The sequence below is a fragment of the Dama dama genome, chromosome 12 (genome assembly GCF_033118175.1).
Source record: "Dama dama isolate Ldn47 chromosome 12, ASM3311817v1, whole genome shotgun sequence".
NCBI lineage: Eukaryota > Metazoa > Chordata > Mammalia > Artiodactyla > Cervidae > Dama > Dama dama.
Window position 1 is genome coordinate 65855925 of NC_083692.1, and position 16203 is coordinate 65872127.

General features: G+C 51.0%; 1 protein-coding gene across 2 annotated transcripts; it reads right to left on the reverse strand.

Annotated features, from left to right (window-relative positions):
- Positions 1 to 1187: 1187 nt before the first annotated feature.
- IVD (isovaleryl-CoA dehydrogenase) lies at positions 1188 to 13042 on the reverse strand. 2 transcript variants are annotated; one of them, XM_061157582.1, is made up of 12 exons: positions 12845 to 13042; positions 11208 to 11297; positions 10915 to 10966; positions 9432 to 9601; positions 8901 to 8994; positions 7763 to 7899; positions 6357 to 6453; positions 5240 to 5333; positions 4653 to 4734; positions 3927 to 4031; positions 3749 to 3821; positions 1188 to 3085 (listed from the first exon to the last, which is right to left on the reverse strand). In XM_061157582.1, the coding sequence occupies exons 1-12, from the start codon at positions 12995 to 12997 to the stop codon at positions 2952 to 2954; spliced, it is 1281 nt and encodes a 426-aa protein (XP_061013565.1). In that variant the 5' UTR covers positions 12998 to 13042; the 3' UTR covers positions 1188 to 2951. The 2 variants fall into 2 exon arrangements, with proteins under 2 accessions (XP_061013565.1, XP_061013566.1); XM_061157583.1 differs by lacking the exon at positions 3749 to 3821.
- Positions 13043 to 16203: the final 3161 nt, after the last annotated feature.

The following is a 16203-nucleotide window of genomic DNA, read 5'->3' on the forward strand; positions in this document are numbered from 1 at the left end:
TTGAAGATTCAAAAGGAGTTTCACCGTGGAATCGGGTGGAGGGGAGGGTTTGCAGTTTTTGTTTCTTTAAATTATCATAGTTCAAAAACCATTCACATAAAACAAATAACCCCCACCCCCGCCCAAACCGGCCTTTGTTCTCAATTTATGTTCTTTTTAAATTTTAAATTGATAAAAAGTGGCCTTTCTTGTATGAAGCCATACAAGATAGAGAATAGCCGGCTGTCGTTGAGCCCTATGCATCTTGAAATACGAGGCTGGGAGCCGCCAGTCGCAAGCACCTTGCAGTTGTGGCGGGCGGCCGACAGGGGTCAGGAGAGCTCCACGCAGGGCTGGCGGAGCCGCGCCCGAGCCCGAGCTAGCGAGCCAGAGCCGAGCTCCGCGGTGCGCTCGACGCCTCGGGGGAGAAGGTCTGGCCGAGGGAGGGCTCTGGACCCTGGACCTGTCCTAGGCTGGGGTTGTCGACTGAGCGTCCCGGGTCTCGGTTCCGTCAGGCGGACGTGGACTGGGCGTCAGTCCCCAAATCAAAAAGAGGAGCTCCTTCTCAGTCCCCCACGCTTGGCTGACACTAGCCTTGGCTCCACGTCTGGGCGTGGCCGGTTCACCTACGGTTTTTTCGCCTACGGTGGGCAACTCACCCATCTTCCGGAAGCGGGCCCGGCGCCAGCTTTGTGTCTTGCACCGGGTTGTCATGATCAGGGAGTTCGTATGTCAAAATGAGACTTGAAATATTTAATTAGGTGAAGAAGTGTCATACCAGGTTATATGAGTTTGTTATCCAGGCCTCCGGAGGCGTGTCCTCTAGGCCCCAGCTCAGCTGTTCTAAAAGGTTGCCTGTACCTCCTCATTATCCCTGGAGGTGTGATTAGGTCTGGGGCCCATATAGGAATCCGTTTTTTTTTTTTTTTTACAGGTTGCCAAGTTCTGATAAAGGGTGTGCCCAGACCACACTTGGAAAACCATTCCCTTAGCTTCTGTTGCCGTCAGGACAGACAGGCAAGTAGGGGTCATCAGCAGGGGAATTGGGCTGATAGTGACCTGCCTAAAACTGGAGTGGAAGGAGGCGGCCCCAGGAAGGAGTGGTGCTGGCAGCTGGCACTGCAGAGTTGCACAATGCATGTAATCAACCCCACAATCCAAGAACCACATGGCCCCTGCTTTCCCATTGTTCACGACTCAGACTTCACTTTTTTGGCTTTAAAATATTTTTATTTCACATATAGCATCTGGAAAATCATTGCTCTCCCCACGCTGGAGGCAGAGCTACATTATCCTCACTGACAGGCTGAAATACCCCATTCTGATGTCTTTGGGCTTCCAGCTACACTTTATTATTTTTACAAATTTATTATTATTTATTTTTTGCCTGTACCATGCACCATGTGGGATCTTAATTCCCCAACCAGGGATCAAACCTGCACCCACTGCATTGCAAGAGCAGAGTCTTAACCGTTGGATTGCCAGGGAAGTCCCCAGTTACATTTTAAGCCCAGCAAGACCACCATTTTAGCCACATTCATCTCCAACACAGTAGGCAGCAGGATGGGAAAGTGAAGGGACAGGACCACAAGCCCCTCCGCGCAGGACTGGGCTGGGTTGGCAAGGAGCTGACAGCACCTGTCATGAGCATCAGGCTGGGAACAGCTCTTGGCTACAGGCCAGGACCGAAAGTCAGAACAGGCGCTCCTGAGCTGCGGACCAAGAAAACCAGGTCTCTTTTAGGGACCTTAGATGGGGTGGGACAACCCAAAACTGTCACACCCTGACTGTGCTCCATCCAAGCGGCCATGCACTGGGGCTCCAGGCTGGCATTCTCAGAACCCCTATTTCTGCTGATCTGGATTCTAGCTCCAGTTCTGATTTGGGGAAAACCAAATTGTCTTAATCTTTAAAAAAAAAAAAAAAACATGGGGATGGTTTCCAGCAATTTATAAGTTTCCTCTGGCTCCAAGACTCTTTCCACTCTGGGCTCCCTCCTTTCTTTAAAAATCACTGCAAGATCTGGAAAAGGGGGACTGAGCACTCCTCTCTCCTGTGGGTTGACTCCACCCCTGCTTTTCCCATCAGCAGTGAGCAGGCTGGAAACAGGGCCTGGATCAGCCGCACTCCAAGGACATAGGGCTGGAGCCAGACAGAAGGCAGGGAAAAGTAGACTGCTTCTCCCCCAGCACACCAGTTTAGAAGCAGATGGGTTTGTTTCATGATATGTTTAATACAAAATGGCAGCAGCCACTGTGGACTGGTAACAAAATTAGCCATAGGGTGTCCAGAGAAATGTGCGCAGGCAGCCTCGGCTGGAGTCGAGCCAGCCAACCCAGGCCTGCTGCCCAGTCAGCTGGGGGCTGTCACATGGCCAGGAATGGACAGTGGCACTGGCAGGGTAGTGCTGGAGGCATCGAGCCCGGCCTTCACAAGCATGCGGACCTCTGCCCAGTGTGGACTCTGGGTGGCACAGGTGTTCTGCAATGCCTGTTCCTAGAGCTCTGCCCCAGAGTGGTGGAATTCTAGCTCTAAAAAATGAGGGACCGAGGAGGCTGCAGTGGGAGTGCCCACTCACACACTGCTGAAAGCTAATGCCCCATAGAAACTGGCAGAAACAAAGGCTAGGTTTTGTGGGTATTTTTCCCCATAAAGAAAAGAGACTACCAAGTTCAAATTAATGAACTTGGTAATACTTCTGGTGTACTTGAGCAGAGGGTTCCCTGGCACAGGCTCATCCGAGGAAAAGGTGCTCCTCCTGGGAGGGGGAACACCAGGCTCGGAAGTCAGAGAGCAAGGGCACAGTCACTAAAGCCCCGGAGAAGCCAGCCTGTTTCTTGAGGTGTCCATGTTAAGTCACTGCACACTTCTCCTGGGCCGGTGGGTGGGGCCTGCTGGGAGGAGAGCTGTGGCAGCTGTCCTTCCAGAGAAAGGCCTCAAGGTGCTGGGAAGCAGGGTGAAAGGTCTCGGGGTTAGTGGAAGTCTGCATTGAAAGCTCTGCCGATGACAAGACGCCTCACTTCGCTGGTCCCAGCCCCGATCTCATACAGCTTGGCATCTCTCAGAAAGCGGCCCATGGGAAAGTCGTTGATGTAGCCATTGCCACCTGCAACCATGGATGGGGCAGAGAAGAAGGACAATGGGAAAAGTGATAGGCAGTGGGCAAAGCAAGGGATGCAAACAAGATCAAGCATCTAGAAATGGGCCAGGAGGAGAGACTGATTGAAGAGGAGCAGCAAAAGGTGGTGAGAGGGAGGGTGGATGGGGGTGGGGGTGGGGGTGGCTGGAAGGCCACTCAGAGTGCTGAGGATGCCAGGCAGAGGCAGGGGAACCACTGGCAGACAGGGAGAAGGGGGGGTGGGCAGGAAACTACTGCATAGTACTTATTGGGTGCCAGGCCCAAAGAGGGGAAGTAACTTGCACAAGTCACAAAGCCAGTCAGTGGTAGAGCCAGGATTTGAATCCAGCCATCTGGCCCAAGCCTGCACTCTTAACCACTGTGCGGCAGTGAACTGAGGCTGTTCCACCTCTGAAGTGTCTCCTTTCCCCCATTTCCCAGTGACAGGACCAGGCTGGGGAGATGAGAGGAGGGCACTGCTGAAGACAGTAGCAATTTGTGGCCTCTGGTGGTTTCCCATTTGCTTTTCCATGTCCTCCCCGTAACTGTACTAAAAGTACAGTTCAGCTGCAGCACAGGGTGAGGAGTGGAGGGGAGCCTCTGCCTGGAGGTGGCCACAGGCTCTGGCAGGGGGGAGCAGGGGGCACTCACCCAAACACTGGATGCCGTCCAGGGCTACCTGTGTGGCACACTCAGCCGAGTAAAGAATCACCCCCGCACAGTCCTGTGGGCGGAGGCTCCGGGGTAGCAGGGTCAGCCAGGACCGCGTGGAGGGGACCCAACTCCGCCCCTGCCCTGGTGTGTGCCATCCCCTGGGGCCGGCCCTCACCTTGGCAGTGCAGTGGCCCTCATCACAGGCCTTGGCAACATTGTAGACGTACTGACGACAAGCCATGAGGCGGGTGTACATATCTGCCATCTTCCCCTGCATCAACTGTGCACAAAAGGTCACAGGTCAGTGTGCTGGAGACACACTCCTCTCAGAATTGTTCCCTTGCCCGCAGTAGCAACCTGACAGCCAGGACTGGGGGCTCTTGGGCTCAGAGAGGTGATGGGACTTGCCTAGGAGGGCAGACACGGCAGCAGGCCTGGAGTTCAGGCCAGAGAGCTGCCGCTGAATCGCAGACCTGGTTGTCTGCCTACAGACCAGAAAGCGTGCCTTGAAATGTTACTCCCTCCCCACAACCAACTGGGCTTCACCCTCCAACCCTCCTAGGTTATTCACCTCAAACAAGCAGGGAGGTGACAGGAGATGGATTGCCTGACAGCTTCCAAGGCAGGCTGAGGAAACCAGCGCTGCAAGTATTCAAACTCATTTTTTTTTTTGCCACACCTCAAGGCTTGGCGGATCTTGCCGAGCTTTGCCAGATCTCAGTTCCCTGATCAGGGATTGAACCTAGGTCCCCTGCAGTACAGTGCAGAGGACTCAGGGAATTCCCTCAAGCTCATTTTTGGATGAAGAAGAGTAAATGCCCACAGCACATGCCCCATTTGCTCATTTGTTAAAACTTGAAACCAGAGAATGAATACATCTTCACAAAACCATCCCACTCACCTGGAAGTGGCCGATCTTCTGGCCAAAGGCCTCCCTCATGTGCAGGTAGGGAATAGTGTGGTCGAGGACAGCCTGCATGATCCTGCAAGAAGGAGAGAAACTCTGAGGAGGGGCTTCGCTGTCATCCCACTGCCGGTTGTGTGTGTGTGTGTGGGGGCATGCTAGTGTGGAAATGCCTGAGGTGGGGGGGCAGCCAGGTGAGACAAGGAGCTGGCATCTGAGGCAGGAGTCAGGAGCCTGAGGACGCTTGTCACCCCTGCCCAGTCACCACACTGACTGCCCAGCACTTGTGTCCCTTCCCCTGAGAGCAGGTGGAGTGGTGGGACCCTGCAGAGACGTAACCCAGGCATCCTGCTTCAAGTTCTGAGCAACTAGTCAGGCTGGCTCCTCAGGTTTTTTGTCTGTCACCTAATGATAGTTGCCTTCAGTGCAAAGAAAGCACAAGTGACAGGAAAGGTAACTTTTTTGCCTCCAGGAGAGGATGTGCAGCAGCCGGGAGGTGGCTCCCGTGGGCCCCCAAGGGGAAGCAGCAGTGGGGCCACCTGCCAAAGAACTGTGACAACCCCCCCCCCATCCCTTGCACTCACCCAAGGGGCCCACCGGCCAGCACCAGCCGCTCCAGGTCCAGCCCACTCATCAGCACGTAGACGCCCTTACCTAGGTGGCCCAGGACGTTGGCAGCTACGGGGAAAAGTACCGGTCAGAGGGGAGTGAGCAGTCCACAGCCTCTTCATTTTTAGAAAAGCTGCTGGGTTTAGTAATAGGGCTCTCTCACAAGCCAGTAGAAAAATTTGCCCCAGGTTATGTTGAGATGGTTCTGGTCAATACAACCCTCCTCCCTCCCCAGTGAGGTCCATGGATGAAGCTGTCCAGGAGATGGGCAATTTGGAGCTGGTGATGGAAACTGCTGAGCACATCTCCACTCTGGAAGCGAGGACCATGGGTGGCCTGGGGGGAGCTGTGGGCAGGAAGCTGAGTGCAAAGGGTTGACACCCCTGACCCATCTTTAACGTTAGTGGAGTTTTTTCTTGCTGACAGAGGAGAGTCTGCACTGATCACCCCTCCCTAGATGCACTTTATAACCAAAGTGCCTTCTCTCAGATGGTGGATCGCAGCAGGGAAGGGATGGTTTCTGGCTGAGGCACAAAGCCAGCCTAACTGATCAAGTCTGTGCCGTCCGTCTCCTCAGAGTATCACGGGGCTGCTGGCTCTCCCACAGCATGGCACATTTTCACTTCAGAGCAGAAATACTCATAGACTGAACTGTCTTTCCTTCACTGAGTCTAGTTCCACCCATCTATTCAGACGGCTTTTCAGCGTCGTTAATGATTACCTCACACTGGCTCCACAGGCAAGTGTACGTATGAGGCAGTCCGAAGGATGCGAGTGGGGGAGGGCAGGGCTTACCTTTCTACCCCAGAGACTGCAATGCCAGCCCCAGGCACGGTGTGTGTCCACACAGGAAACCACCCATCCCTGCAGCCACAGTCGGGCATGCAGCTGCAGGGGCTCTGGCTGGGAAGGACAACTGTCCAGCCTGAGACCCACACCTCTGGGCTTGTGGGCCAGGGCACAGTGGCAGGCCTACTGTCTGGCCACATGCGGGTGGTGAGCTAACACTGGTGAGGCTCTCTGACTAAGAGTCAGGCTTTCTCAGCATGTGACGGGGTCAGGACAGGGACTCCCTCATTTTCACAGACTCACCAGGAACCTTGCAGTCTTCGAAGACCAGCTCACAGGTGTTGGAGCCCCTCATCCCTAGCTTGTCCAGCTTCTTGGAGGTGCTGAAGCCCGGCATCCCCTTTATGGGAATAAAAGGAGGTCCTAATTACAGAGCACCCCGCCCCCCGCAACCAGGAGGCCAAGGAAAAGGAAGACCCCTGGGAAGTGTCCATCTTTCCATCCAGTCCCCATCCTTGCCTGACACACCAGCGTTCTACTCACCAGGCCCCTACTCTGTATGTGACTGCCCCATTCCTGGAGAAGCCAGCCCTAACACCTTACCCCAGCCTCCCTGCTGTTGGCTGCATTTCCCCCAGTTCTCACAGGAGCAGTTTTTCTCCCAGTTAACTACCTGATCCCCAGGGCCCTTCTGACTCTTTCTGGTTGTGGTTCCTTTCCTCTGGGGAAGTCACTTCTAAGACACTGCCCCGGCCCACTCAGTTCCTTTGCCCCCTTGTCCCTCTGCCACTTGCACCTCATGGAGTCCCACTGCGATCAACTCGATCCAGTGTGCTTTGCACGCATCAGATGCAGAACGGCCAGGCAGGTGCCCAGCAGGGGCATCTGCATCTGCCCTCCAGGAGGGCACATCACTTTCCTCTAGGAGACATGAGCACCTCGGCCCAGCCAGGAGAGTTCTCGTCTCGGCTGTGTCCTTTGGGCTACTCACTTTTCTTGTTCTCCAGTCCCTGTTGGACAATCTCCACCCTCTCCCCATGCACGATACTGGAAACCTTTACAACACTCATTCTTGAAACTGTCCACTCCCCTGTCCACCCTCCCCGGGGCCCTGGCCTCCTCCTTAGGAACCATTAGGCAGCTGGTTCCTCCACTAACACTGGCCCCCCACCCCACCCTGCTTCCTCTCCCTCAGTTCACCATTGTGCTTTGCTTACTCACTCTCACACAACTCACTTTCTCTCTCTCCTATTTTGTTTTTCTCTTTACCAAAAACAAAAAAAGGTTCAGTTCTCTCCCATTCCTAAAAGCCAACTGAAACTGCCAACTTTTCACTCTAACTCCTGCCGTCTCCCCGGTGCCTCTACTGACAAGACTTGGAAGGTGCAGTCTCTGGTCCCCACCAGCATCCTCCAAACTCACCCCGCGGGCGGCTCGCTCCAGGTCCACCCTGACACCCCGATGGCCCTCATCTTTCAGGACGTCCAGACAGCCTGGCTTTGTGGATAGTTCCACTGTCCTCGGATTTGACCCCTCCTCCCCGGACTCCAGTTTTTGGCTACCCTCCCCTCAGTCTCCTCTCTTGCCCCATTCCCGTCCCAGGAGGGAGGCTTGGCAGAGCGCACCACACTGATGGTCTGTGCGATCACTTGAAGGAGGTCATCTCTGGTGCCATTCTCAACCTCCCACCATAACTCCCCCACATTCACCTTCTCCACAACGAAGGCTGTGATACCCCGAGAAGCTGGCACAACAGTCACATCAGTCTTGGCGTAGACAACAAGGACATCTGCATCAGGACCATTGGTGATCCAGAACTTGTTGCCATTCAGGACATAGTGATCTCCTAAGGAGATTGCCGGGAGAAATATCAATAACCACAGATATGCAAAGACACCATCCTTATAGCAGAAAGCAAAGAACTGAAGAGCCTCTTGATGAAAGTGAAAGAAGAGAGTGAAAAAATTAGCTTAAAACTCAGCATTCAAAAAACTAAGATCATGACATCGGGTCCCATCACTTCATGGCAAATAGGTGGGGAAACAAATGGAAACAGTGAGAGACTTGATTTTTTTGGGTTCCAAAATCACTGCAAATGGTGACTGCAGCCATGAAATTAAGGGACGCTTGCTCCTTGGAAGAAAAGCTATGATCAACTTAGCATATTAAAAAGCAGAGACATTACTTTGCCAACAAAGGTCCGTCTAGTCAAAGCTATGGTTTTTCCAGCAGTCATGTATGGATGTGAGAATTGGACTGTAAAGACAGTTGACCACCAAAGAGTTGATGCTTTTGAACTGTGGTGTTGGAGAAGACTCTTGAGAGTCCCTTGGACAGCAAGGAGATCAAACCAGTCAATCCTAAAGGAAATTAGTCCTGAGTATTCATTGGAAGGACTGATGCTGAAGCTGAAACTCCAATACTTCGGCCACCTGATGCAAAGAACTGACTCATTGGCAAAGACCCTGATGCTGGGAAAGAGTGAAGGCAGGAGGAGACGAGGATAACAGAGGATGAGATGGTTGGATGGCATCACCAACTCGATGGACATGAATTTAAGCAAGCTCTAGGCGTTGGTGATGAACAGGGAAGCATGGCGTGCAGCAGTCCATAGGGTCGCAAAGAGTCAGACATGACTGAGCAACTGAACTGAACTGAAGGAGAGGAAGTTGGCTACTTGCACAAGCGGTGTGGGCCTGTCTTAGCCAGTCAGTCCACCACCACTTCTATTCACAAAAAAACTGTCCAGCTGTCAAACGCTTCTGGAAACCCAGCAGAGGCACCTCCAGTCAACCCACTGGTCTGTCCCTCTGCCCATTTCAGCTCCCAAATCAAGAGCAGCCTCACCTTTCTTATCTGCTTTCAGCTTCATGGAGACAACATCAGAGCCAGCATTGGGCTCACTCATGGCCAGGGCTCCGATGTATTCACCACTTATCAGCTGCAAGAAAAACCCCAAAGGGTCTCATTATGACCTGAAGTACCCAGTAGGGGCTCACTGGGACCACGTCTTGCCTGGTCATGTGACACCCCTCCAATTCCTCTCAGATCCGGGTACAGGAAAATTCCTAAAAGAGAAGCCCTGTATCCACAAGGCTGAAGCTCTCTCTCCTTTTCCCATCATTCCCTTTGCAAGGGAAGCTAGTCTGAGGCTTCTGTTTCTTGAAGTGCTCAAGTAAACATTGTTCAGTGACGACTTGGGTGTTCTGGTCCTGTTTAATTTATTTTTTTTGACTGAAGCATTTTAAAGCAAATCTCTGACCCCTTCCAAGGCCTAGCAGATTCAGGGCAGCCCGCTACAGAAAGCAAGTCTGACCATCCCTCCCCAGTGGGAGAGGAGCTTCATGCTGGTGTGTTCCTCCACCCCCATTTCCTCACCTTGGGGAGGTACTTCTCCTTCTGGGTCTCGTTTCCATTCCGCACAATTTGGTTGATACAGAGGTTGGAGTGGGCTCCATAACTGAGCCCCACTGCTCCAGACACTCGGGATATCTCCTCCATCACCAGCACGTGTTCCAGGAAGCCCAGGCCAGAACCACCATACTGAACTGGGGGTGGGAAGTGGGGGGTGCAGGGGAGTGGAAAAGGCAGACCAGGTTAAATGAAGATACTGTCTTACACGCTGTAGAGGAATACTGTGACAGCACCTATTCCAAGTTCCCTTTAGCGAAGTCAATAGGCTGATGGCTTTGAACCCTGCTTGCAAGCTCACAGGACTAGTTTTAGTTTTTTCTGCTGCCTCTGGTCAACTAAGGTGTGGTTCAGAAAACAGTCATTGCAACTCCTGCTTTATCCCAAACGGAGCTGTTTTTAAAAATTATTTTATTTATTTATTTGGCCACACCATGCAGTTGTTGGGATCTTAATTCCCCAACCAGGGATTGAACCTGGGCCCTTGGCAGTAAAAGCGCGGAGTCCTAACCAGTGGATCACTGGGGAATTCCCTATCTCAGACAGACCTCTTAATGAGGAGAAGAAGACCTGAGCATTCACTACTCAGAGAGCTTAAGAAGTGCGTAAGTCTAAATTAATTTTTAAGTGGTTACATCATTACTCATGATGTAAAATTTCTACAATCAGCTTAAAATCCCAAGAATTGTCTCCAAGTCGTGAGGGGAGGGTGTAAGGAGAATATTGTGGTCCACCTTTACTCTAATGCCCAGTGAACACAGGCCAGAGCAGGGTGGGCCATCCAGGTTTTGGCTGGCGAAGCTGCAGGCTCATCTCTTTACTGGGCACTGTAAGCCAGGCCAGCCTTTGCATCAGAGGCTAACATCTGAAACAAAGCCCACCAGCTCCTTGCCCTCATCTCCTGAAAACAAGTAGTAAGGCCTATAGGGGACTCTGGATAGGCCGAGGGATAGTCTCTTAAATACACCATCTGGCCACCTCACATGGAGGCTCAGATGGGTGTCCCTCTCCCCAACCACCCCCCAGTCTGCTTCCAAATGAGCTCTTGGGCAGAGGACACACAGGCATCCCCTACAGGGACACACTGCCCTGAGTGGTTCTGCCTTCACACTACTGGTAGGGCAGAACTTAGGGACTAGGGGAGGCAGTAAGCCTGAGGTATTAAGATCACTGCTTGATCTGGAGTTTTCTAAGCTCCCCAGGTCATCTGGGGAAACTTCTTAAGTGTGCAGAGTTCAAGAGTCTGGGTGAACCACACTGATCTTTATCTTCTTAACATCACTGCCTAAAGAAACAGAAGTTTGTTCTTCTCTGGGTAGTTTCTCAGGTCCAAGAGGAGGAGACTCTGGGTTATTTTGAGTAAGAACTTTCCTCTCCTTTCCTTCTTCTTTGGGAAATGTGTTAAAGGACATGCAAAAAAAAGCTCTATAGGGAAAGAAACCACACTCACCAGGGGCTGTGATGCCCAAAACTCCCAGGTTCCCCAGCTGCTTCCAAAACTCCTGCCAACAGAACCGAGACGCACAGTGGGTTGTGAGAAGGCAGCCAGTCACAGGTGCCAGGCACCTCTGGAACAATGAGACGCAAGGGCTTCCCAGAAAAGGGCTGCATTCTTAGGGGGCTTTTATCCACCAGAAGACTCTGTGAGTCTTGCCAGGCAACAGTGCAATTCCCGGCCCAGTCCAGTCCAGCTCCCAGACTGCCCCCACCCCCATCCCTCTCAGTCTGGGCCTCACGACTTACTCGCAGGTTCTTGAACTCATTACTTTGGTCGATCTCCTGGGCTTGGGGGGCTAGATGCTCCTGAAGGAACTTAGCCATGGTCTGACGAAGCTAGAGGGAGAGAGGTGGATGGATGTTGCTGAAACAATACATAATTGCCGCTGAGGACAGTGTCTCCACTACTGAGGACAGCTTCAGAGAAACAGGACACAAATAGCCTTACCAAACAGCATCAAACTGAGAGGCCCCACTAGTTTATGCTTCCTTAGAGGTGATCCTCACCTCTCTTTTTAAAGATTATTTTTTAAATGTCACTCCCCTACGTAGATCATTCCATGGGCTCCCATTGTCTTTAAAAGACAACTTCTTATACATGTATATGTATAACTGAATCACTTTGCTATACACCTGAAACTAGCATAACATCATAAATTAACTATACTTCAATTTTTAATTGTTAAAAAAAAAAAAAAAAAGACAAACTCCTTACCCAGGACCCGAAGGCCCTGTGAGGTAAGCCCTGCAGCTCTTCCAGCCTTCCCCAGTACCCTTCTCATCTCCAGACATGCTCCCTTCAGTTCTTGGCGTGTGTCAGGTTTTTTTTTTGCCCATTAACCTTTGGCTAAAAGAGATAATTCAAAAAGAGATAAGAGCTTGTTCCTTGGAAGGAAAGCTATGACAAACCTAGATAGCAAATGTTCATTGGAAGGACTGATGCTGAAGCTGAAGCTCCAATACTTTGGCCAACTGATGCAAGGAACTGACTCATTGGAAAAGACCCTGATGCTGGGAAAGATTGAAGGCGAGAGGAGAAGGGGATGACAGAGGATGAGATGGTTGAATGGCATCACCAATTCAATGGACATGAGTTTCAGCAAACTCCAGGAGATATTGAAGGACAGGGATAACAACAACAAGAGATTAGGAACTCCTCTGGCAGGAGACTCCTTCTGGCAGGAAATCTTGCGAACTGGGATTGAGCACTTCCTGCCTGAGATAATTCGAAGCTCGGTCTGCTGCCTAACGCAACTGGATTTTTGGAGTTCTCGGCAAGCTCAGGCACTTGCTGAGGACCACAGGAGAATCGCATTTCTCGGGAGTTCAAGCCAGTGTCCAAGTGAACAGTCTCCTTTCACCAGGAATAACTCTGGTTCTGCTTCATTTGTAACAACCTCTTTCAAGTTTTTTTTCAGCTTTGTGCTTGACCCCATAGGTTGAAGAATTATAGCCAGCCTCCCCTGTGCATTTCAACTCCACCCCCAACCCCAAGATGTGTATTTGAAAAAGATTTAATGGTGATGAGTAACCAGGTTTGAGAACCACAGCCTTAGGCAGTTTTGAGGTGTAAGAGGCCTTCAAAGAGATTGAGGGCCCTATTGGCAAACGAGGGTAATCCTCTGCAGATTCACCAAAACATCCCCTCATGCTCCCCCCACTCCTGTCTCCCAGGAGCGTTCCTGTCCTCGACTCCTCGCCTAACTTCCGCAATCAGGCCTTGATGCCTCCACAGACCGGAGGCTCGGGCCCGTAGCCGCCCCCGCCCTGGCGCGCTCAGAGTCCCCAGATCAGTCATCGCTACTGGGTGAGTGCCAGGCAGAAGAGCGTCCGGGTGACCACCGACCACGGACAAGGGGCAGAAGGAGGGTGAGCCTCCCTACCTGCTTCTGCTCCTCGTTTAGCCCATTGATTGCATCGTCCACGGGCAACAGCGAGTTGGCCCGCTGGGTAATCCGGCCAGCAAGCGAATGCAGCGGCAGTCGCGTCCTCCAGCTCGCCACGCGCCGACCCAGTAACCAAGCTGCAGTCGCCATCTCTGCCTTGCCCCTGGAGCGGGAGCACAAGCAGCTGAGAGCCAGCCCTGCGAGCTCCACCAATCCCCGGCTTCGCTGCCGCCACCCAATCGGTGAGGGGGTGGGTCTCCAGCAGCCAATCATCCTCAGCTGCCCGCCAAAGGACAGGCTTTCAGGCACCAGCCAATCACGCACAAACCCGGCGAGGTGGGTGTGCTTGGTGGAGAAGCTGAATCTGCCAGCGACTTGTCCGGGTTGCGTGTTTTTGGTTTTTTTTTTTTAAAAGTGGAAGAGCAGAAAGAGTCTTTTTGAGTAGAGGATGTAGTATCCCCGGTGCGTTAAAAATAGCAGTACCTAACTGCAGACATCTGCCGGAAAGCAACTGTTAAAACCATAATCAGGAAATTCGCTGAACGTCCCTCAAGGCTTCCACTCACCGAGGAAGGTTCGATTCCTGGTGGGAGAAATAGGATCTCGCCCGCCAGAGATCCGGGTTTGATCCCTGGAGAAGGGAATGGCAACCCACTCCAGTATACTTGCCTGGAGAATTCCACGGGCAGAAGAGCCTGGAGGGCTACAGTTCATAGCGTCGCAAAGAGTCGGAGAAGACTGATCGACTAACACTTTTTCACTTTCGCCGCTGGCAGGGCCAAAACAGTTTAAAACCACAGTTCAGTTCAGTTCAGTCCCTCAGTCGCGTCCGACTCTTTGCGACCCCATGAACCGCAGCACGCCAGGCCTCCCTGTCCATCACTAGTTCCCGGAGTCCACCCAAACCCATGTCCATTGAGTTGGTGATGCCATCCAACCATCTCATCCTCTGTCGTCCCCTTCTCCTCCTGCCCTCAATCTTTCCCAGCATCAGGGCCTTTTCAAATGAGTCAGCTCTCCGCATCAGGTGGCCAAAGTATTGGAGCTTCAGCCTCAGCATCAGTCCTTCCGATGAACACCCAGGACTGATCTCCTTTAGGATGGACTGATTGGATCTCCTTGCAGGCCAAGGGACTCTCAAGAGTCTTCTCCAACACCACAGTTCAAAAGCATCAATTCTTCTGTGCTCAGCTTTCTTTGTAGTCCAACGCTCACATGACCACTGGAAAAACCATAGCCTTGACTAGACAGACCTTTGTTGACAAAGTAATGTCTCTGCTTTTTTTTTTCATATATTTCTATTAGTTGGAAGTTGATTACTTCACAACATTTCAGTGGGTTTTGTCATACATTGACATGAATCAGCCATGGAGTTACATGTATTCCCCATCCCGATCCCCCCTCCCACCTCTCTCTCCATCCCATCCCTCTGGGTCTTCCCAGTGCACCAGGCCCGAGCACTTGTCTCATGCATCCCACCTGGGCTGGTGATCTGTTTCACTATAGATATGTCTCTGCTTTTTAATATGCTGTCTAGGTTGGTCATAACTTTCCTTCCAAAGAGTAAACGTCTTTTAATTTCATGGCTGCAGTCACCATCTGCAGTGATTTTGGAGCCCAGAAAAATTAAGTCAGCCACTGTTTCCACTGTTTCCCCATCTATTTGCCATCAAATGATAGGACCGGATGCCATGATCTTAGTTTTCTGAATGTTGAGCTTTAAGCCAACTTTTTCACTCCCCTCTTTCACTTTCATCAAGAGGATCTTTAGTTCTTCTTCACTTTCTGCCTTAACAACCACAACAAAACTGCAAACAGAAAAACACCGAATGCCCCATGCTTGCCAATACATTGTCAGAGCATATCTAGGAGAAGAACACTTGCTCTAGGGTGCATGCTGGTTATAACTCAGGAAAATTTGCTTTATTATGTAGCAGAATTTTACTTTGACAGAATTTTATGGGAAAGGGGTTGTTAAGGAGTTGCTGTCTTCCAAATTAATATACCTAAGAACAGAAGTCAGGGCTTATTTTTAACAGGGGTGGGGTAGGGGTGGACTCAACTCAGGTTGGGCTGCTCCCCACTGGAAAGACTTGTGTTGGTTGAAAAGAAAGGATTGTTTTATTTAGAGGGCAACCTGGGTTGAAGGCAGACTCTTGTCCAAGAACCAACTCTGTGAAGATTCTTCACTAACTGAACGTTTTTAAAGGGAGAGAGTGGGGAAGCTAACTGCAGTTAACCATTTGGGGCGGTATGTAAGGAGGTGGGGATCAGAGTCTTCCTAATCTTCCACTATGTGCAGACTTTCTTCTCAATGGTTGGTGGTGAGGTAACAGGGTTATTCCAGAAATCTGGTGCTCAACCTAAACTTACTATTCTCCACAGGGGTGGCCTTAGTTCCAGCAGAAGAACTCAAAGATATTGTTAGGTATATTCCTTGAGGAGGAACCAGTCCCCTGCTTTGTTATTGTACTATAATTTCTTGATTGCGCCTTTGTTTCTGCCGTCCCTCATTTTTCTGTTTAGCAACTGTTTAAACCTGCACTTTGGCACTCAGGGAAGGTCTAGGAGGCTGAAGTCTCTTTACAACAAACAAAAAACAGGGACACAGAAAGGATTTGTACCCATCACAGGGTTCTAATCTTGGCTCCCTGTCCACCAATGCCAAATAGATATATGGAGACAAAGTTTGGAGGAAACAGAAAAGAGTGGCTTTATTATTTTTGCCAGGCAAAAGGGAAACACAGCAGACTAGTGCCTCAAGAACTGTGCTCCCCTTTCTTGGGAATAGGGAGAGGTTTTATATCCTCTTGGAGGTCTTGCTTTTTTTTTTTCTCTTGCAGAGTTTCAAAATGGCCACAGCTGGCATCAGACAACTTAGAAACCAGTCTTGTTTCCCTGAGGTTATCAGCCTATGACCTTCTTTCTGAAATGCAAAATGCTATAAGAGAGTGTAGGGGGAAAAGAATGCCAAGTCCAGAGGGCAATCTATACAGAGTCAGAGTCATTAGCTTTGTGAAGTACAAGTCCAGCTACAAGTTTTTGCTAGTAGTAACAGATAAAGAATAATGGAGATTGTTTAACTCTTGTAGGCCTGTTTGGCTGGTGTGTGCCAAAGGCTGTTCACTCACCTCTGTTTTTGCTGCAACACCACTCCATGTCAGGGAGGCAGAAGGGAAGAATCAAGTATGAGGGGAAAGAGGAGAGCAGATAGAATTCAGCTTCTGTCCCTTTCCCTCCTTTGCAGTTTTCCACTTCTGTGTGTGTGTGTGTGTGTTTAGGGGTGGGGGAGGGTGTCAATGCTCTTGAACAATTCATCTCAGGTAGTTTAGTGCCCTGAGTCCAGGAACAGTGTT